At 36.2% G+C, this 14,415-nt stretch overlaps 2 protein-coding genes across 2 annotated transcripts; both read right to left on the reverse strand.

Annotated features, from left to right (window-relative positions):
* Positions 1 to 1,348: 1,348 nt before the first annotated feature.
* Positions 1,349 to 3,080, reverse strand: LOC133875375 (tropinone reductase homolog At5g06060-like). The gene is made up of 5 exons (XM_062313490.1): positions 2,877 to 3,080; positions 2,341 to 2,548; positions 2,015 to 2,231; positions 1,793 to 1,899; positions 1,349 to 1,606 (listed from the first exon to the last, which is right to left on the reverse strand). The coding sequence occupies exons 1-5, from the start codon at positions 2,963 to 2,965 to the stop codon at positions 1,424 to 1,426; spliced, it is 804 nt and encodes a 267-aa protein (XP_062169474.1). The 5' UTR covers positions 2,966 to 3,080; the 3' UTR covers positions 1,349 to 1,423.
* Positions 3,081 to 11,311: 8,231 nt separating this feature from the next.
* Positions 11,312 to 14,030, reverse strand: LOC133875301 (tropinone reductase homolog At5g06060-like). The gene is made up of 5 exons (XM_062313392.1): positions 13,859 to 14,030; positions 13,333 to 13,540; positions 11,971 to 12,187; positions 11,753 to 11,859; positions 11,312 to 11,566 (listed from the first exon to the last, which is right to left on the reverse strand). The coding sequence occupies exons 1-5, from the start codon at positions 13,945 to 13,947 to the stop codon at positions 11,384 to 11,386; spliced, it is 804 nt and encodes a 267-aa protein (XP_062169376.1). The 5' UTR covers positions 13,948 to 14,030; the 3' UTR covers positions 11,312 to 11,383.
* Between the last annotated feature and the right edge of the window lie 385 nt (positions 14,031 to 14,415).

The raw sequence follows: 14,415 nt of genomic DNA on the forward strand, positions 1-14,415 counted from the left end.
TTTTTTTTTTGCACTTAGAGCATTTGTAGTCTTACCAAATTTTACTTACCAAAGTAGCTAAAAATCACTTTTCTCTATTCTAGTGAGCCATTTTTTTTAAATTCCTCCAGCAACTTCACCATTTTAACTATTCACTATCATTATTCTATTTAGATAATATTTTTTCAGATTTTTTTATTCTTTCTCTATTTAATTTTTTTATACAACAAACTACCATACATCTTCATCTTGAGATCATTGCTAAGAAATTCAAAGAAGTTTTCATTTGCTTTTCAACCAAATTCAAGAAAGAAAGAAAGAAAAGATAAATGAAATAACCACAAAGTTTATATCAGGGACAAAGAAACTTTCATGTCCATGAAATATGGACATCATCATGTGAGAGAGATGGGAGATGGGAGAAGAAAGGAAAAAAAAATATGTTGTAATCATGTGAGAGAGAAAAGAAAAACAAAATTGATGAAAGAGTTGGTGAGTGAATAGTACTCATCAAAATTGTTGAGTATTTTTATTCACCAAAACTTTTTGGTTAAAATTGTGAGGCTGCTGAGAATATTTTTTAGTATTTTCATCAAATTAGCTCACCAAAATAGCTAAAAAATTATTTTTATAAAGCTACTAAAAATGCTCTTAAATTGGGCTTTCCGACAGTATCACACCGGTGAAAAAAAACAAACCTAGAGCAATGGATAAAGCCCCACGAAACATGAGGTCGATGGATACTTAGGGATTTTCTCTAAGATTTTAGTGGCACAGATTAATTGGTGATTTCAGCATGGGATCCAATTTATTCCGGCACACCGACTTCGTTGGATTTTGGGTTTTGCTGATCATGAGAAAATTATTTTGTAATTTGTAGAGAGGTAATTGATTATATTATCTCCATTGTTAGTGTAGATTTCATCTATTGGGGTATAAACAGTTGAGAAGATGTTGTATCATATTTTATTATAGTGGATTTCTTCAAACTTGTCTCGGAATTTTTCACTTCACGTTTGAAAGGTTTTCCAAATAAATCTATTTTCTCTCCATATAAGTGTTTTCTATGACTCAACCAATAATTCAGAGGCTCGGCCGGCCGGCCGGCCACTTTGCTAGTCGTTTTCTTGTTTAGTGTAAGTGCATGTCGACCAGTTTGGCCATCTAAAATTCAGCTTTAACAAATCTATATCAAAAAGGGCTAACCAAAATTTTCATTTTATATATAAAACTTAGAACCACTCGTATCGGTAGAACAATATAAAAGTGAGATAAAACCAGAGACAAGCTTTACTGAAGCTAATTATATTATGAGATATCGATATATACATGCATAAAGTCTTAAAACAAACATAAAAAAGACATATAATTCGAAACAACAATTGGAGTTGGGAAATTTATTCAAAACTTGGTTTTATTATATATCTGAATATCTGTAATTGTTCTAAGGATCGAACCCATACACAGACATTCCTCCATCAACGTAGATTGTTTGTCCAGTTATGTATGAGGCTGAAGGTAGGCAGAGAAACGCTACCAAGGATGAAACCTCCTCTGGCTGCGCAGGTCGTCCAAGAGGAGTCCGTGAATTTGAAATTTCCAAGCATTTAAAATTCCCTTTGATTATCTATAATCGTCATAGGAAGAAAGCGCAAGGAATTAAAAGAGAACACAAAATAATAAAAAGATAGGGGAATTGATAAAGACAAGATTCGAAACCATATGAAATTACCGTTTGTCTAAAAACTTTAGTTTATAAGAAATAATAAATTTAATTAATATTATAACAAACAAGAAAAATGCGCTTACGTACATTCTCCATTAAAGGAGTCATTGTGGTCGCAGGTGCAACACAATTGGTCCTGATATTGTCTCGTGCCCACTCACATGCCAAACTTCTAGTAAGTTGGTTTATTGCTCCTGCATAAGACATGAAAATTCACACACATAATTCGTAAATTGACAATCCATAACCTGTGAAAGAAAATAAAATTGCATTAGTATATATATATATATATATATATATATATATCACCTTTACTTGCTCCATAAACGGATGAACCACCTACTGACAACAACCCACCAATGGAAGAAAGGAAAACAATACTTCCTGCTCCCGATCCTTTCAGAAGAGGATGTGCAAGTTGGCTCAGGTGGTAAGCAGATTCAAAGTTGGTATTCATAAGGAATGAGAAATCTTGAGCTGTCACCTCTAGGATTGGTTTAAGAACGTTTGTTCCCACATTATTTATCTATGAATTTAAGTACTTGTTAGAAATAATTAATTAATTCAGCATTTTTTTTAATCAAACACAACACTTTTTTATTAATGAGTACTAAAGGAGACCACCAAAAACTTACAAGAATATTGAGTTTGCCATGAAATTGATGAGAAATTGTGTTCATAAGCTCTTCTCTTTGGAGCCGAGAAGAAAGGTCACAGACTGAACCAGTGACTCGGAAGCCCTTCGCCTCCCACTCGCGCACGCACTTACTAATTTCGGCTTCATTTCGAGAGCATGTGTGCACGGTAGCTCCAAGCCCAGCCAATTCCTCCACAATAGCATACCTAATCCCAACACATAGATATATAAAACTTAGCAGATCCAGCAAATATAAAAGCAGAATTTTGTATCACACAGCATAAATCAACGGGTTCTAAACCATAGGCTGCATGCAGCAAGAGCCAATAGAAAGCCCAAGCAAAAGACGTACAGATGAACAATTAATGAAATTTACGACATTGAAGTCGTGTAAATAATACACCCATTTCGATCTCATGATCTCATGCACTCAACCAAATCTTCAATTATCAAACATCTTTTTCCTTTTCCTATTTCCTAATCTGAAAATAATCGCCAGTAAAAGATCTAGAGATCGAGCAGAAAGAAAAGAACCCGATTCCTTTGGTTCCACCAGTAACAAGAGCCGTTGTTCCCTCAAGAGACCATCTGCTATCTCTGCCACGATTATCTACCAGAGCCATATCACTACAATTAATTACCACCACGAATACTACCAAATTATATGATGATAATAGCTCGACTGTTTTCCTTTCGCTCGGTGGAGATATTTTTAGCCTGGCGGGGCCATCCACGTTCTTTACTCTTTAGGTTGTTTGGCAGTCAAGGACTAATTTTATAGTTAAATATACATGATGCCCCTAAACAGTTTACCAACTGCAGGCTTGTCTCAAATAAAAAAAATTACTATAAATCTCTTTATAAAAATAAAAGGTGAAAATTGTAAGATCGATGAAAACTTTAATTATGATAATTGCACAATTGGTCATTGGGGTTGGCCTAAATTACGAATCGCTTTTTGTTGTACAAAAAGTTCATGTGTTTGGGTATTGAATTTTGAGAATTAGAATTGAATTCTAATTCTATTTACAAATATTGAGGTAAAAAATTGTGTTTGGGTGTTGAATTTTGAGATTGAAAAATATTATATTTTAATGGTAAGAAATAATTGAAAGTTTAAAAAATTGTGTATAATGATTGGTATTTTGAAAAGTTGTGTGAAATAATAATTTAAATAATAATAATTTATTATATATTGATTATTTAATTAAAAAAAATAATTGAAATCAAAATTAAAAATTAAAAAAAATAAATAAAAAATGAAGGAAGGGGTGGCTGCCACCCCTTTGGGGGTGGCCCGGCCACCCCTAGGCAATGGGGGTGGCCGCGCGCCACCCCCAGAGGAGGTCGGGGTGGCCGCGCGGCCACCCCCAGTGGTCGAGGGAGGCCGCGCGGCCACCCCCAGTACTCGGGGGAGGCCGCGCGGCCTCCCCCAAGGGTCGGGGGTGGCCGCGCGGCCACCCCCAGTACTCGGGGGAGGCTACGCGGCCTCCCCCAAGGGTCGGGGGTGGCCGCGCAGCCACCCCCAGTAGTCGGGGGAGGCCGCGCAGCCTCCCCCAAGGGGGGTGGCTGCCAGCCGGCAGCCACCCTTCTGTTTTTTTTTTTAATTTCTTTTTTTTTTTTTGAAAACGTATTTCCTCACTTCATAGCTTTTCATTTTATTTAAATATTATTTTTTAATTTTTTAATATTATTTTTTAATTTTCTTTCGTTCTCTCTTCCGTCTCCGTCTCCGTCTCCAACCTCCATTGCAATAATGAAGAAGACCCCAAATGAAAGAAAGAAGAAGAACCCACAACAGAACAAAAAACAACGACGTCTTCCTCTACACAGGCTACCAGCCACCATGACCAGACCATAGTTCTTCTTGCTCAGACTGATCGACTACAAAACCCACCGGCCACCACCCCATTTTCCAAAATCTTTGCAAGAAAATCACGACCAAACAGAAAGAAGAAAAAAAAAAAAAAAACTATGTTCCTCCAAAAACTCCAACTCCCCTCCACCCAAACGGTGATCCCTGTAGCATTCTCGGCAACTTCCACCACCGTTCTCATCCGGTCCCTGACCCGCGAGAGCTCCAGAGCTATGTCCTCCTGAAAATCCGATCCGCACTCTCGTTGTTGCTATTGTTGTTGATTTTGGAAGTTTATTTTGTTTGGTTGGAGGAAGGAGAGAGAGAGGGAGAGAGATTGCTGGAGAGGACAGAGGGACGGAGAGGGAGAGGGGGGAAAGAAAATATTAATAAAAAAAATTTGACTTGTTTGAACAGTAATAGCCAACATTGGCTAATCACTGTTAAGAAAAAAAAGTTCGAAATTAAAGCTTATTCTGTTGGAGAGAAAAAAAAGTGTAAAAATAGTTAAATCTGACTATTTTGATTAAAGTAGCAACTCTGGAGATGCTTTTAGGGATTTGTTGAATTTTTTTTTTTATTTTTATTTTTATTAATTAATGATTTGTAAGAATAAAGTTTCTAAGCATCATGTTGGCATCGTGTTGACATCATGTATTCTTCCAAAAAAGTTAATTATCGGAGTAAGTACCCGCCCAATATTTTAATTAGGAAGACTTTTTAGTATAAGATGCATTATTTTTCATAAAAGTAAAGATAAGGAGTTTGAGTTGGAGTAGTTCTAGTTGATGATTACTTTCAGAATTTTTATTACTAAACAATTTTTTTCTTGGTTTACTTTCAGCCCTAAAACTCTCTCTACTGAGTTTTATTTTCAAAAACTTTTACTAATTTAACTATCAAACGCTCATCGATCGTACGTCTCGAGTTATCGTTATCTCGATAATTTTTTTTAGATACTGATAGTCCGCTTCGAGCATGCAAAAATTTGTATCTTAAAAATTAATTATATTATGAGATTAATATCTCATTAATGAAGTGCTAATTAATAAAAAAGAGAAGTGTCCAGAGAAAAAAAAAAAAAAAAAAAAAAAAAAAATTCCTCCAAGATGGAGAGGATAAGCTAATCCCATTTAAGTAGCTTTTGAAATATAAATTCCAAACTCCAAAAATCTTCTTTACCCAATTATTAATTATATATATTATCTCGAGTCCATTTTAGAGTGTGACGTAAATTGATAGCTACACGAAGACTATTGTCTGCAAAAGCGAGTAACGTTTAGCCAATAAAAAATAAAAAATAAAAGAGAGAAGATCAGCTGCAATCAAGTCCAGTAAACCTGCGTACTAGCATTCCTCAGTAACAAGTAACAAGCATTGGATCCTTGGGCCCGCTTCTGCAATTATTTCGTTCGTGATTGGATGGTGGTGTGAACGAACGCCAACGTCACCCCCCAACAGAAATTTAAAAATAAGAAAGCAACTGCAGGCTTGTCTCGTATTTGGGCACTCCGGTTTTCTCTGAGGAATTCCACTATACCAACTACAAAGCCCTAGGGAGTAGGAACTCAACGTTGATCTGGGCACCCTATAGTCAAAATTACCCTTCCCAACTCAAAATAGATTTCTCTCCATTTTATCACTTTTTATAAACGTGTTAGACTAGATTTTATGCGTAGAGTATCCCAATATTTTTTTTTAAAAAAAAATAGGAAAAAAGGGTCTGAGGGGGATGACTGGAGTGACTTTTCTATCTGGACATGACTATAATAGTACTTAATTATTTACCGAAAACTAATAATAAGAAGGGCTTAGACGAAAAGACCGTATGTACTCCCTTAAGTTGGTTCAATCATAGCCTAATTTAATCATACCTTACCTAGTCGGTGAAGTGAAAATAATCCAAAGCACTTTTCATTACGAGATTCAATCTAAGACCTACCACTCACCCACTTGAAAGTAAGCTAAGTGCTACCAGGCCGCCGCCACCGCCACCACTACCTTCATGTTTTATGGTGTATCCCTTTGGTTTATCTAAAATGGCTAAGTTTTTTATTTTATTTTTTGCCCATGAGGGTTGGATCAAATGGTTAACTCGTTTGATTAATACTATGAGATCAATTATTCGAGCCTACCTTAAAGAGATTCCACATCATTGAAAACATACTAATTTTTTTTATTTTAGCTATTTACTTTTTAAAAATGTCATTCATTCACATCTATATTACTTATCTATTGTATTAAAATAATATTTATTGTGAATAGGAGAGAAAGAAAGGAACTGAGGGAGAAATAAATGAATAATGACCATAAGGAATGAGATAGAAAGTAATTAAAAATTTATTCATAGAGCTACAATGCTTTTCTACATTTGTGTAAGCCCGGTAGATGAAATGTAAAATTCATTTGGTTTAAAAAATGGATGAAAATGTTTTTAAGAGTTTGGTTAGTCATTTTATATAGATTTTTAAACCGTGTAAGCTATTGTAGATATTTTTGGTGTATATGTTACCACAAAACAAAAGAATAAATTTGTTCATAATTAGAGTTTGGCCCGCCTCCGGTGAAAAAATAAATAAAAGGTGAAAATTGTAAGATCGAGGAAAACTCTAATTAGGTAAAAACCCATGTATAAAGTTTTTTTTTTTTTTTTTTTGAACAGAATAATCATCACCACTTTCATTGCTGAGAATATCAAAAATTGATCCTATCAACAGAGGATCTAGGGACACACATAATCCCTAAAGACAATATCCCGAACACTCCTTGGAGTCTCTTCCAACCAACATATGTCTACATTATTACTAGAAGCCTCCCTAGCTAAAACATGGGCTGCGGCGTTACATTCTCGGGGTGTAAAAACAAAACTCACCGACCGGAAATAACCCTTCTCAATATGTATATTTTCTATAAAGTGCCCAACTCGTGACCCATAAGGAGGAGCATAATTTATTTCCTTTACCACTTGGGCTGCATCACCTTCAAATACTGCATCTAAAAATCCCACTTCTTTGCTGAATTGCATTGCATAAAGAGCCGCAATAACCTCAACTGTCTTGGGATTTACCTTCACTTGCTTTGTCACACTCCTAGCCCCCAAGTACACACCATTGCAATCTCTCACTATCACTCCAATCCCAAGCCTTCCTTTTTCCACACTCAAAGAGGCATCCCAGTTTATTTTGAAAACACCACTGGGAGGTGGACTCCAGGACGGTTGGCGAGGAGTATAGCTCGTACCCCTTAGAGATAATTCTGTACCTGGCTTCTCATTGCATCTTCTAAAATCACACAGCGACGTTGCCCCTTCTTTGTATACAGTGTCAGGATGGGCAAAAATTCCTTCAAACACTAATGAGTTTCTCCGAAGCCAAATCCGTCTGGCTAGTACTGCCAACAATTCAAGGTCCTCCTTGCTCATTTTTCCCAGGCAATGCTCGACTAAGACTCGAAATGAATCACCTTCACAGTAACACTTCTGAAACGCAAACAGATGACTTCCCCAAACATCTCTAGCAGCAGGGCAGGACCATAGTACATGGTAGGTAGTTTCCTCTTCTAGAGTAAATGTTTATTGCTCCTGCATAAGACATGAAAATTCACACACATAATTCGTAAATTGACAATCCATAACCTGTGAAAGAAGATAAAATTGCATTAGTATATATCTACATATGCTCATATATATCACCTTTACTTGCTCCAAAAACGGATGAACCACCTATTGACAACAACCCACCAATGGAAGAAATGAGAACAATACTTCCTGCTCCCGATCCTTTCAGAAGAGGATGTGCAAGTTGGCTCAGGTGGTAAGTAGATTCAAAGTTGGTATTCATAATGAATGAGAAATCTTGAGCTGTCACCTCTAGGGTTGGTTTAGGAATGTTTGTTCCCACATTATTTATCTATAAATTTAAGTACTTGTTAGAAATAATTAATTAATTCAGCATTTTTTTTTTAATCAAACACAACACTTTTTTATTAATGAGTACTAAAGGAGACCACCAAAGACTTACAAGAATATTGAGTTTGCCATGAAATTGAGATTATCGATCGGAATCTATCAAATTTTACTTGAAAGAATGTATTGGATATTAAATTTTTTATTACAAAAGAGTTGTAGACCAATATTTGACTACTATAAGATTTGGATAAAAGTACAGTTATTATTATTATTATTATTTTACCTGGAGGTAAATTATCTCCAATTAATATATAATTTTGACTGGAAGTAATCAAGGAAATAAAATAAATTAGGCTGGGGGGTTCTCCTTGTTGCTGGGAGTATGGGTAGTCCTGACTCACGCACTCAAAACATGCACTAAAAGCTGCGAGGAGATAAGCAGCATTGACTTTTCACCCCTCCCCCTCCACTAAAAATTTGCAAAAGAAGAGACAGAAATAATTAAGCACACAGATCGAATCCATTGATTCGCCAAAGGGCATTCCTCCATCCATCACCAGATCGAAGATTTGCATAGTTATGGGATCAAAGTAAATAGATGCACGCTACATTATTGACTTTTCAAAATAATTGACGTAATGAAATTGAATGTAGGGGGAAAAGGGATCATGAATCATGATTTTGTAAACAGTTTTGTAGTGGAGAGGAGATTAAGTACTACATGCAACTCCGATCCGTTGAACCCATAACTTTTTTTTTTTTTTTTTTCCCGAATAAGATATAACCAAAGCCAAAGAAAATGAGTTAGGGTGTATTTGAGATTACGATTTTGTAGATAAAATGTGCGATTTTAAGTTAAATTGTAAAAAATTAACCGTTTTGGAAATTGCGTTTTTAAAAATTTCGATTTGAAAATGTAAAAAGCTATTTTTTCAAATCGCAGGCAATGTTGTACTTTTTTGAAAACGCATAATTTTAAAGGCTAACCTGTGAATACAAATCATGGCCGAGTTTGAATTGGGCTAAGATATATACGAGTAATATTAGAAGTCAATCTTTTGTCACTCTCGTGTCTCCCAAGAATGATGTGACTTTTAAAATTACCATTAAGCTTGTGATTGATCATTATTGAATTTTGATCGAATAATGATTTTAAAAGTCACATAATTCTTGAAGGGACACAATAATAACTTCTAGAATTATTCAAGATATATACTTGTCATCAGCCAGTGGCCACCATCTTTAGCTTAAAAAAGAAAAAGAAAAAAGAGTTCAGTGGTCAAGAAATCCTATGGAGAGGCATTAAATTAAGAACAGAGTACAACCAGACTTGCTTGGCAGTTGGCAAGGGCGCATTTACAGATTGGGCCATTTGCCTTTAAACTGAAGGGTTGTTACAAAGCCCAATAGAAAGCCTAGAGTCCGTTTGGCCTCCAATTTCACAAGTTAAAAGCATTTTTAAATAAAATTGCAAAAAATATTCTGTTTACAATTGAGTTTGAAAAAAATAACAATTTGAAGACGTGAACACTAACGTTTTCAAATCCTAGGTAATTTATGCATTTTTAAAGGCATAATTAATAATTACATTTTTTTTTTCTCCGAGTATCGTGCTCGAATTACTCAATGCAAAACCTTAGACTAATTAATTTCTACGATTTGAACCCTATATTAAGGGAAATAAGATCATCTCTATTCCAAATGAAATGAATAGTATTTATTTTATGGTCGAGATTTAAAGTTTGTCCATCTAACGGTGTATATAAAGTTAATATACGCTCTTAACCACGAAATAAATACTAATAATTCCATTTGAAATAGACAGGATCATTGACCATGAAAGTTAGCTGGTGACAACTTTCTGTTGTAGGTTAGGACTTTCTAATAAGCTTAATTTCTTGATGAATTGTTTTCAAAGTTTGTGATCTTTGTTTATTTCGCGCGTGCTGCAAGGAAGTCCATGCCTTGTTCTAAAGGTAATTCAATCAATCTCTATCTCTTAATTTGTGTCTCCAAATTAAATATCTTAATTCGGGGTTGACTTGATGGATGGAATTCAATATTCTTGTCTATCTCAAAAGAAAAATAATGCTGAAAATAAGAACAACAAATAAAAAATAGGCAAGATCTTGAGCTAAAAGTCAATAAATGATCGAGCTGTATAATTATAATTGACGGATCGTTAATTTTTGGACGAAAAATTTGACTGAGGTACTAATTTGATATTTTTTTAAAAATTGAGGTACCATTTATAATGCGAATTGAAACTTAAGAACTAAAAAATAAAGTTTTCAAAACTTAGAGACCAAAGTGTATTTAACCTAAAAAATAGAAAATAAAAGAGTAAAGATCGGCTACAATCAAGTCTAGTAAACCTGCCTAGAGTACTCACAAGTAACAAGCATTGGATCCTTAGACCCGCTTCAGCAATTATTTCTTTCTTGATTGGATGGTGGTGTGAACGAACGCCAACGTCACCCCCCAACAGAAATTTGAAAGTAAAGGAGTGTTCAACTCATTTTTCTCATTTATTTTCACTTTATTTTATTTAAAGAAAACTTGCGCACTTAGGTTGCCGGGCTTTAATTTCCGACAGTATCGCACCGATGAAAAAAAAACCGAGAGCAATGGACAAAGCCCCACGAAACATGGGTCGTCGATGGAGACTTTGGGATTTTCTATGACTCAACCAATAATTCCGAGGCTCGGCCGGCCGGCCACTTTGCTAGTCGTTTTCTTGTTTAGTGTGAGTGCATGTCGACCAGTTTGGCCATCTAAAATTCAGCTTTTACGAGCATGAATATATAATCTTCAAGCACCAAAAAAGTACAAGTCTATATCAAAGAGGGCTAATCAAAATGTTCATTTTATATATATAACCCAGAACCACTAAGTATCGGTGGAACAATATAGAAGTGATCGAGATAAAACTAGAGACAAGCTCTGCTGAGAAATCGATACATGCATAAAGTCTTAAAACAAACATAAAAAAGACATAATTTGAAACAACAATTGGAGTTTTACCCTTTCTAAAGCGGCAATCCTTCTTCAAGTGACCCTTTTTACCACAATTCCAACAAGTACCTTTCTCATACCGGCCTCTTGACTTTGAACGATGACTAGATTTTCCTCTTGAATTGTTTCTAAGTGAGCCATCCCGCTCATTAGAACGCCCTCTTGTAACAAGAGCTTCGGTTTCTACCTCTCCCGAACCCTCCAATGATGGGGAAATTTATTCAAAACTTGGTTTTATTATATATCTGAATATCTATAATTGTTCTAGGGATCGAATCCATACGCAGTCATCCCTCCATCAACGTAGATTGTTTGTCCAGTTATGTAAGAGGCTGAAGGTAGGCAGAGAAACGCTACCAAGGATGAAACCTCCTCTGGCTGCGCAGGTCGTCCAAGAGGAGTCCGTGAATTTGAAATTTCCAAGGACTTAAAATTCCCTTTGACTACCTATAATAGTCATAGGAATTAAGTAAGCGCAAAGATTTAAAAGAGAACACAAAATAATAAAAAGAGAGATAAATTGATAAATACAAGATTCGAAACCATGTGAAATTACCGTTTGTCTAAAAACTTTAGTTTATAAGAAATAGTAAATTTAATTAATATTCTAATAAACAAGAAAAATGCGCTTACATTCTCTAGTAAAGGAGTCATTGTGGCCGCAGGTGCAACACAATTGGTCCTGATATTGTCTCGTGCCCACTCACATGCCAAACTTCTAGTAAGTTGGTTTATTGCTCCTGCATAAGACATGAAAATTCACACACATAATTCGTAAATTGACAATCCATAACCTGTGAAAGAAAATAAAATTGCATAAGTATATATCTACGTATGCTCATATATATCACCTTTGCTTGCTCCATAAACGGATGAACCACCTATTGACAACAACCCACCAATGGAAGAAATGAGAACAATACTTCCTGCTCCCGATCCTTTCAGAAGAGGATGTGCAAGTTGGCTCAGGTGGTAAGCAGATTCAAAGTTGGTATTCATAATGAATGAGAAATCTTGAGCTGTCACCTCTAGGATTGGTTTAGGAACGTATGTTCCCACATTATTTATCTATGAATTTAAGTACTTGTTAGAAATAATTAATTAATTCAGCATTTTTTTTAGGGTTAAACACCTTTTTAGTCCCAGAGTTTTGACAACTTTATTTTTTAGTCCTTGAGTTTCAATTCGTATCACAGATGATACATCAATTTTGGGAAATGACCAAATTAGTACCTCGGTTAACTTCTCCGTCCAAAAACTAACGGTCTGCCACGTGTCAACCTCAGAAGTTAACACGTGGCACTATATAAAAAAATTAAAAATTAAAAATTAAAAATCTTTAAAAATCAATTAAAAAAATTTAAAAAAATTGAAAAAACTAAAAAAAAAAAGGGGGTGGCTCTCAGCCACCCCCTTGGCCACCATGGGGGTGGCTGGCCACCCCCATTTTGGCCAGGGAGGTGGCCGGCCTGTCTGGGGTGGCCGAACCACTCCCATGTGGTGGTTCGGCCACCCCCTGGACAGAAAGAAAAAAAAAAAAATCGGGTTTTCCATTTTGCCCTTGGGGGTGGTTCGACCACCCCCAAGGGCAAAAAAAAAAAAAAAAACCCTAAAAAGAATGTTTCCGTTTTGGGGGTGGTTCGGCCACCCCAAGGGCAAAACGGAAAAATTCTTTTTAGGGTTTATTTTTCCCGTTTTTCCCTTGGGGGTGGCCGAACCGCCCCCAAGGGGCACGGGGGTGGTTCGGCCACCCCCAAGGGCAAAACGGAAAACCCGATTTTTTTTTTTTCTTTTTGTCCAGGGGGTGGCCAAACCACCGCATGGGGGTGGTTCGGCCACCCCAGACCGGCCGGCCACCTCCCTAGCCAAAATGGGGGTGGCTCTTTTTTTTTTTTAGTTTTTTCAATTTTTTTTTTAATTTTTTAATTGACTTTTAAAGATTTTTTATTTTTTATTTTTTTATATAGTGCCATGTGTCAACTTCTGAGGTTGACACGTGGCAGACCGTTAGTTTTTGGACGGAGAAGTTAACCGAGGTACTAATTTGGTCATTTCCCAAAATTGATGTATCATCTGTGATGCGAATTGAAACTCAGGGACTAAAAAATAAAGTTGTTAAAACTCAGAGACTAAAAAGGTGTTTAACCCTTTTTTTTAATCAAACACAACACTTTTTTATTAATGAGTACTAAAGGAGACCAGCAAAGACTTACAAGAATATTGAGTTTGCCATGAAATTGATGAGAAATTGTGTTCATGAGCTCTTCTCTTTGGAGCCGAGAAGAAAGGTCACAGACTGAACCAGTGACTCGGAAGCCCTTCGCCTTCCACTCGCGCACGCACTTATTAATATCGACTTCATTTCGAGAGCATATGTGCACGGTAGCCCCGAGCCCAGCCAATTCCTCCACAATAGCATACCTAATACACAACACATAGATATATAAAACTTAGCAGAGCAAATATAAAAGCAGAACTTTGTATCACACAGCAATGACAGCATAAAGCAACGGGTTCTATGCCACAGGCTGCATGCATACAGCAAGAGCCAATAGAAAGCCCAAACAAATTAAAGACAGATGAACAATTAATGAAATTTACGACAGTGAAGTCGTGTAAATAATACACCCATTTCTCATGATCGATCTCACTCAACCAAATCTTCAATCATCAAACATCTTTTTCCTAATCTGAAAATGAAAAGCCAGTAAAAGAGAGATCCAGCATAAAGAAAAGAACCCGATTCCTTTGGTTCCACCGGTAACAAGAGCTGTCGTTCCCTCAAGAGACCATCTACTATCTTTGCCAAGATTATCTACCTGAGCCATATCACTTTCACTACAATTACCACCAGGAATACTACGTACAGAATTATATGATGATAATAGCTTGACTGCTATCCCTAGCGCTTGCCGCTTGGTGGAGATATTTATAGTCTGGCGAGGCCATCCACGTTCTTTAGGTTGTTTGACGGTCAAGGACGGACATAGTTAAATATACATGATGCCCCCAAAAAGTTTACCACTGCATGCAGGGGTAGTGTGATTGGGGGGAAGCCATTGACCGGCTCCTTCCCCCCCACTTTATATTAAAAAACTTTTTTTTTAATCCAAGAGAAGGAATAAAATAATATAAAAAACAAAAAATGAATTAAAAGTGGATTTTTTAATATAAAGGATAGGGAGCCGGTCAATGGCCTCCCCCCAATCACTATCCAGCCTCCACTACAGGCTTGTCTCGTATTTGGGCACTTTCTATCTATTTTAAAAAAAAAAATGGTTAAATACATTATACCT

The sequence above is a fragment of the Alnus glutinosa genome, chromosome 8, assembly GCF_958979055.1.
Source record: "Alnus glutinosa chromosome 8, dhAlnGlut1.1, whole genome shotgun sequence".
In the NCBI taxonomy this organism is placed as follows: domain Eukaryota; kingdom Viridiplantae; phylum Streptophyta; class Magnoliopsida; order Fagales; family Betulaceae; genus Alnus; species Alnus glutinosa.

Bases quoted from the DNA above. Each gene is read 5' to 3' on its own strand.
- LOC133875375 (XM_062313490.1), bottom strand. From the start codon at position 2,965: ATGGCTCTGGTAGATAATCGTGGCAGAGATAGCAGATGGTCTCTTGAG. The intron at 2,549-2,876 runs GTTCTTTTCTTT...TGTTGGGATTAG, and splicing joins GGTGGAACCAAAGGAATCGG to GTATGCTATTGTGGAGGAAT. The intron at 1,900-2,014 runs GTGATATATATA...TGTCTTATGCAG, and splicing joins CGTTTATGGAGCAAGTAAAG to GAGCAATAAACCAACTTACT.
- LOC133875301 (XM_062313392.1), bottom strand. From the start codon at position 13,947: ATGGCTCAGGTAGATAATCTTGGCAAAGATAGTAGATGGTCTCTTGAG. The intron at 12,188-13,332 runs GTAAGTCTTTGC...TTAAATTCATAG, and splicing joins ATGGCAAACTCAATATTCTT to ATAAATAATGTGGGAACATA. The intron at 11,860-11,970 runs GTGATATATATG...TGTCTTATGCAG, and splicing joins CGTTTATGGAGCAAGCAAAG to GAGCAATAAACCAACTTACT.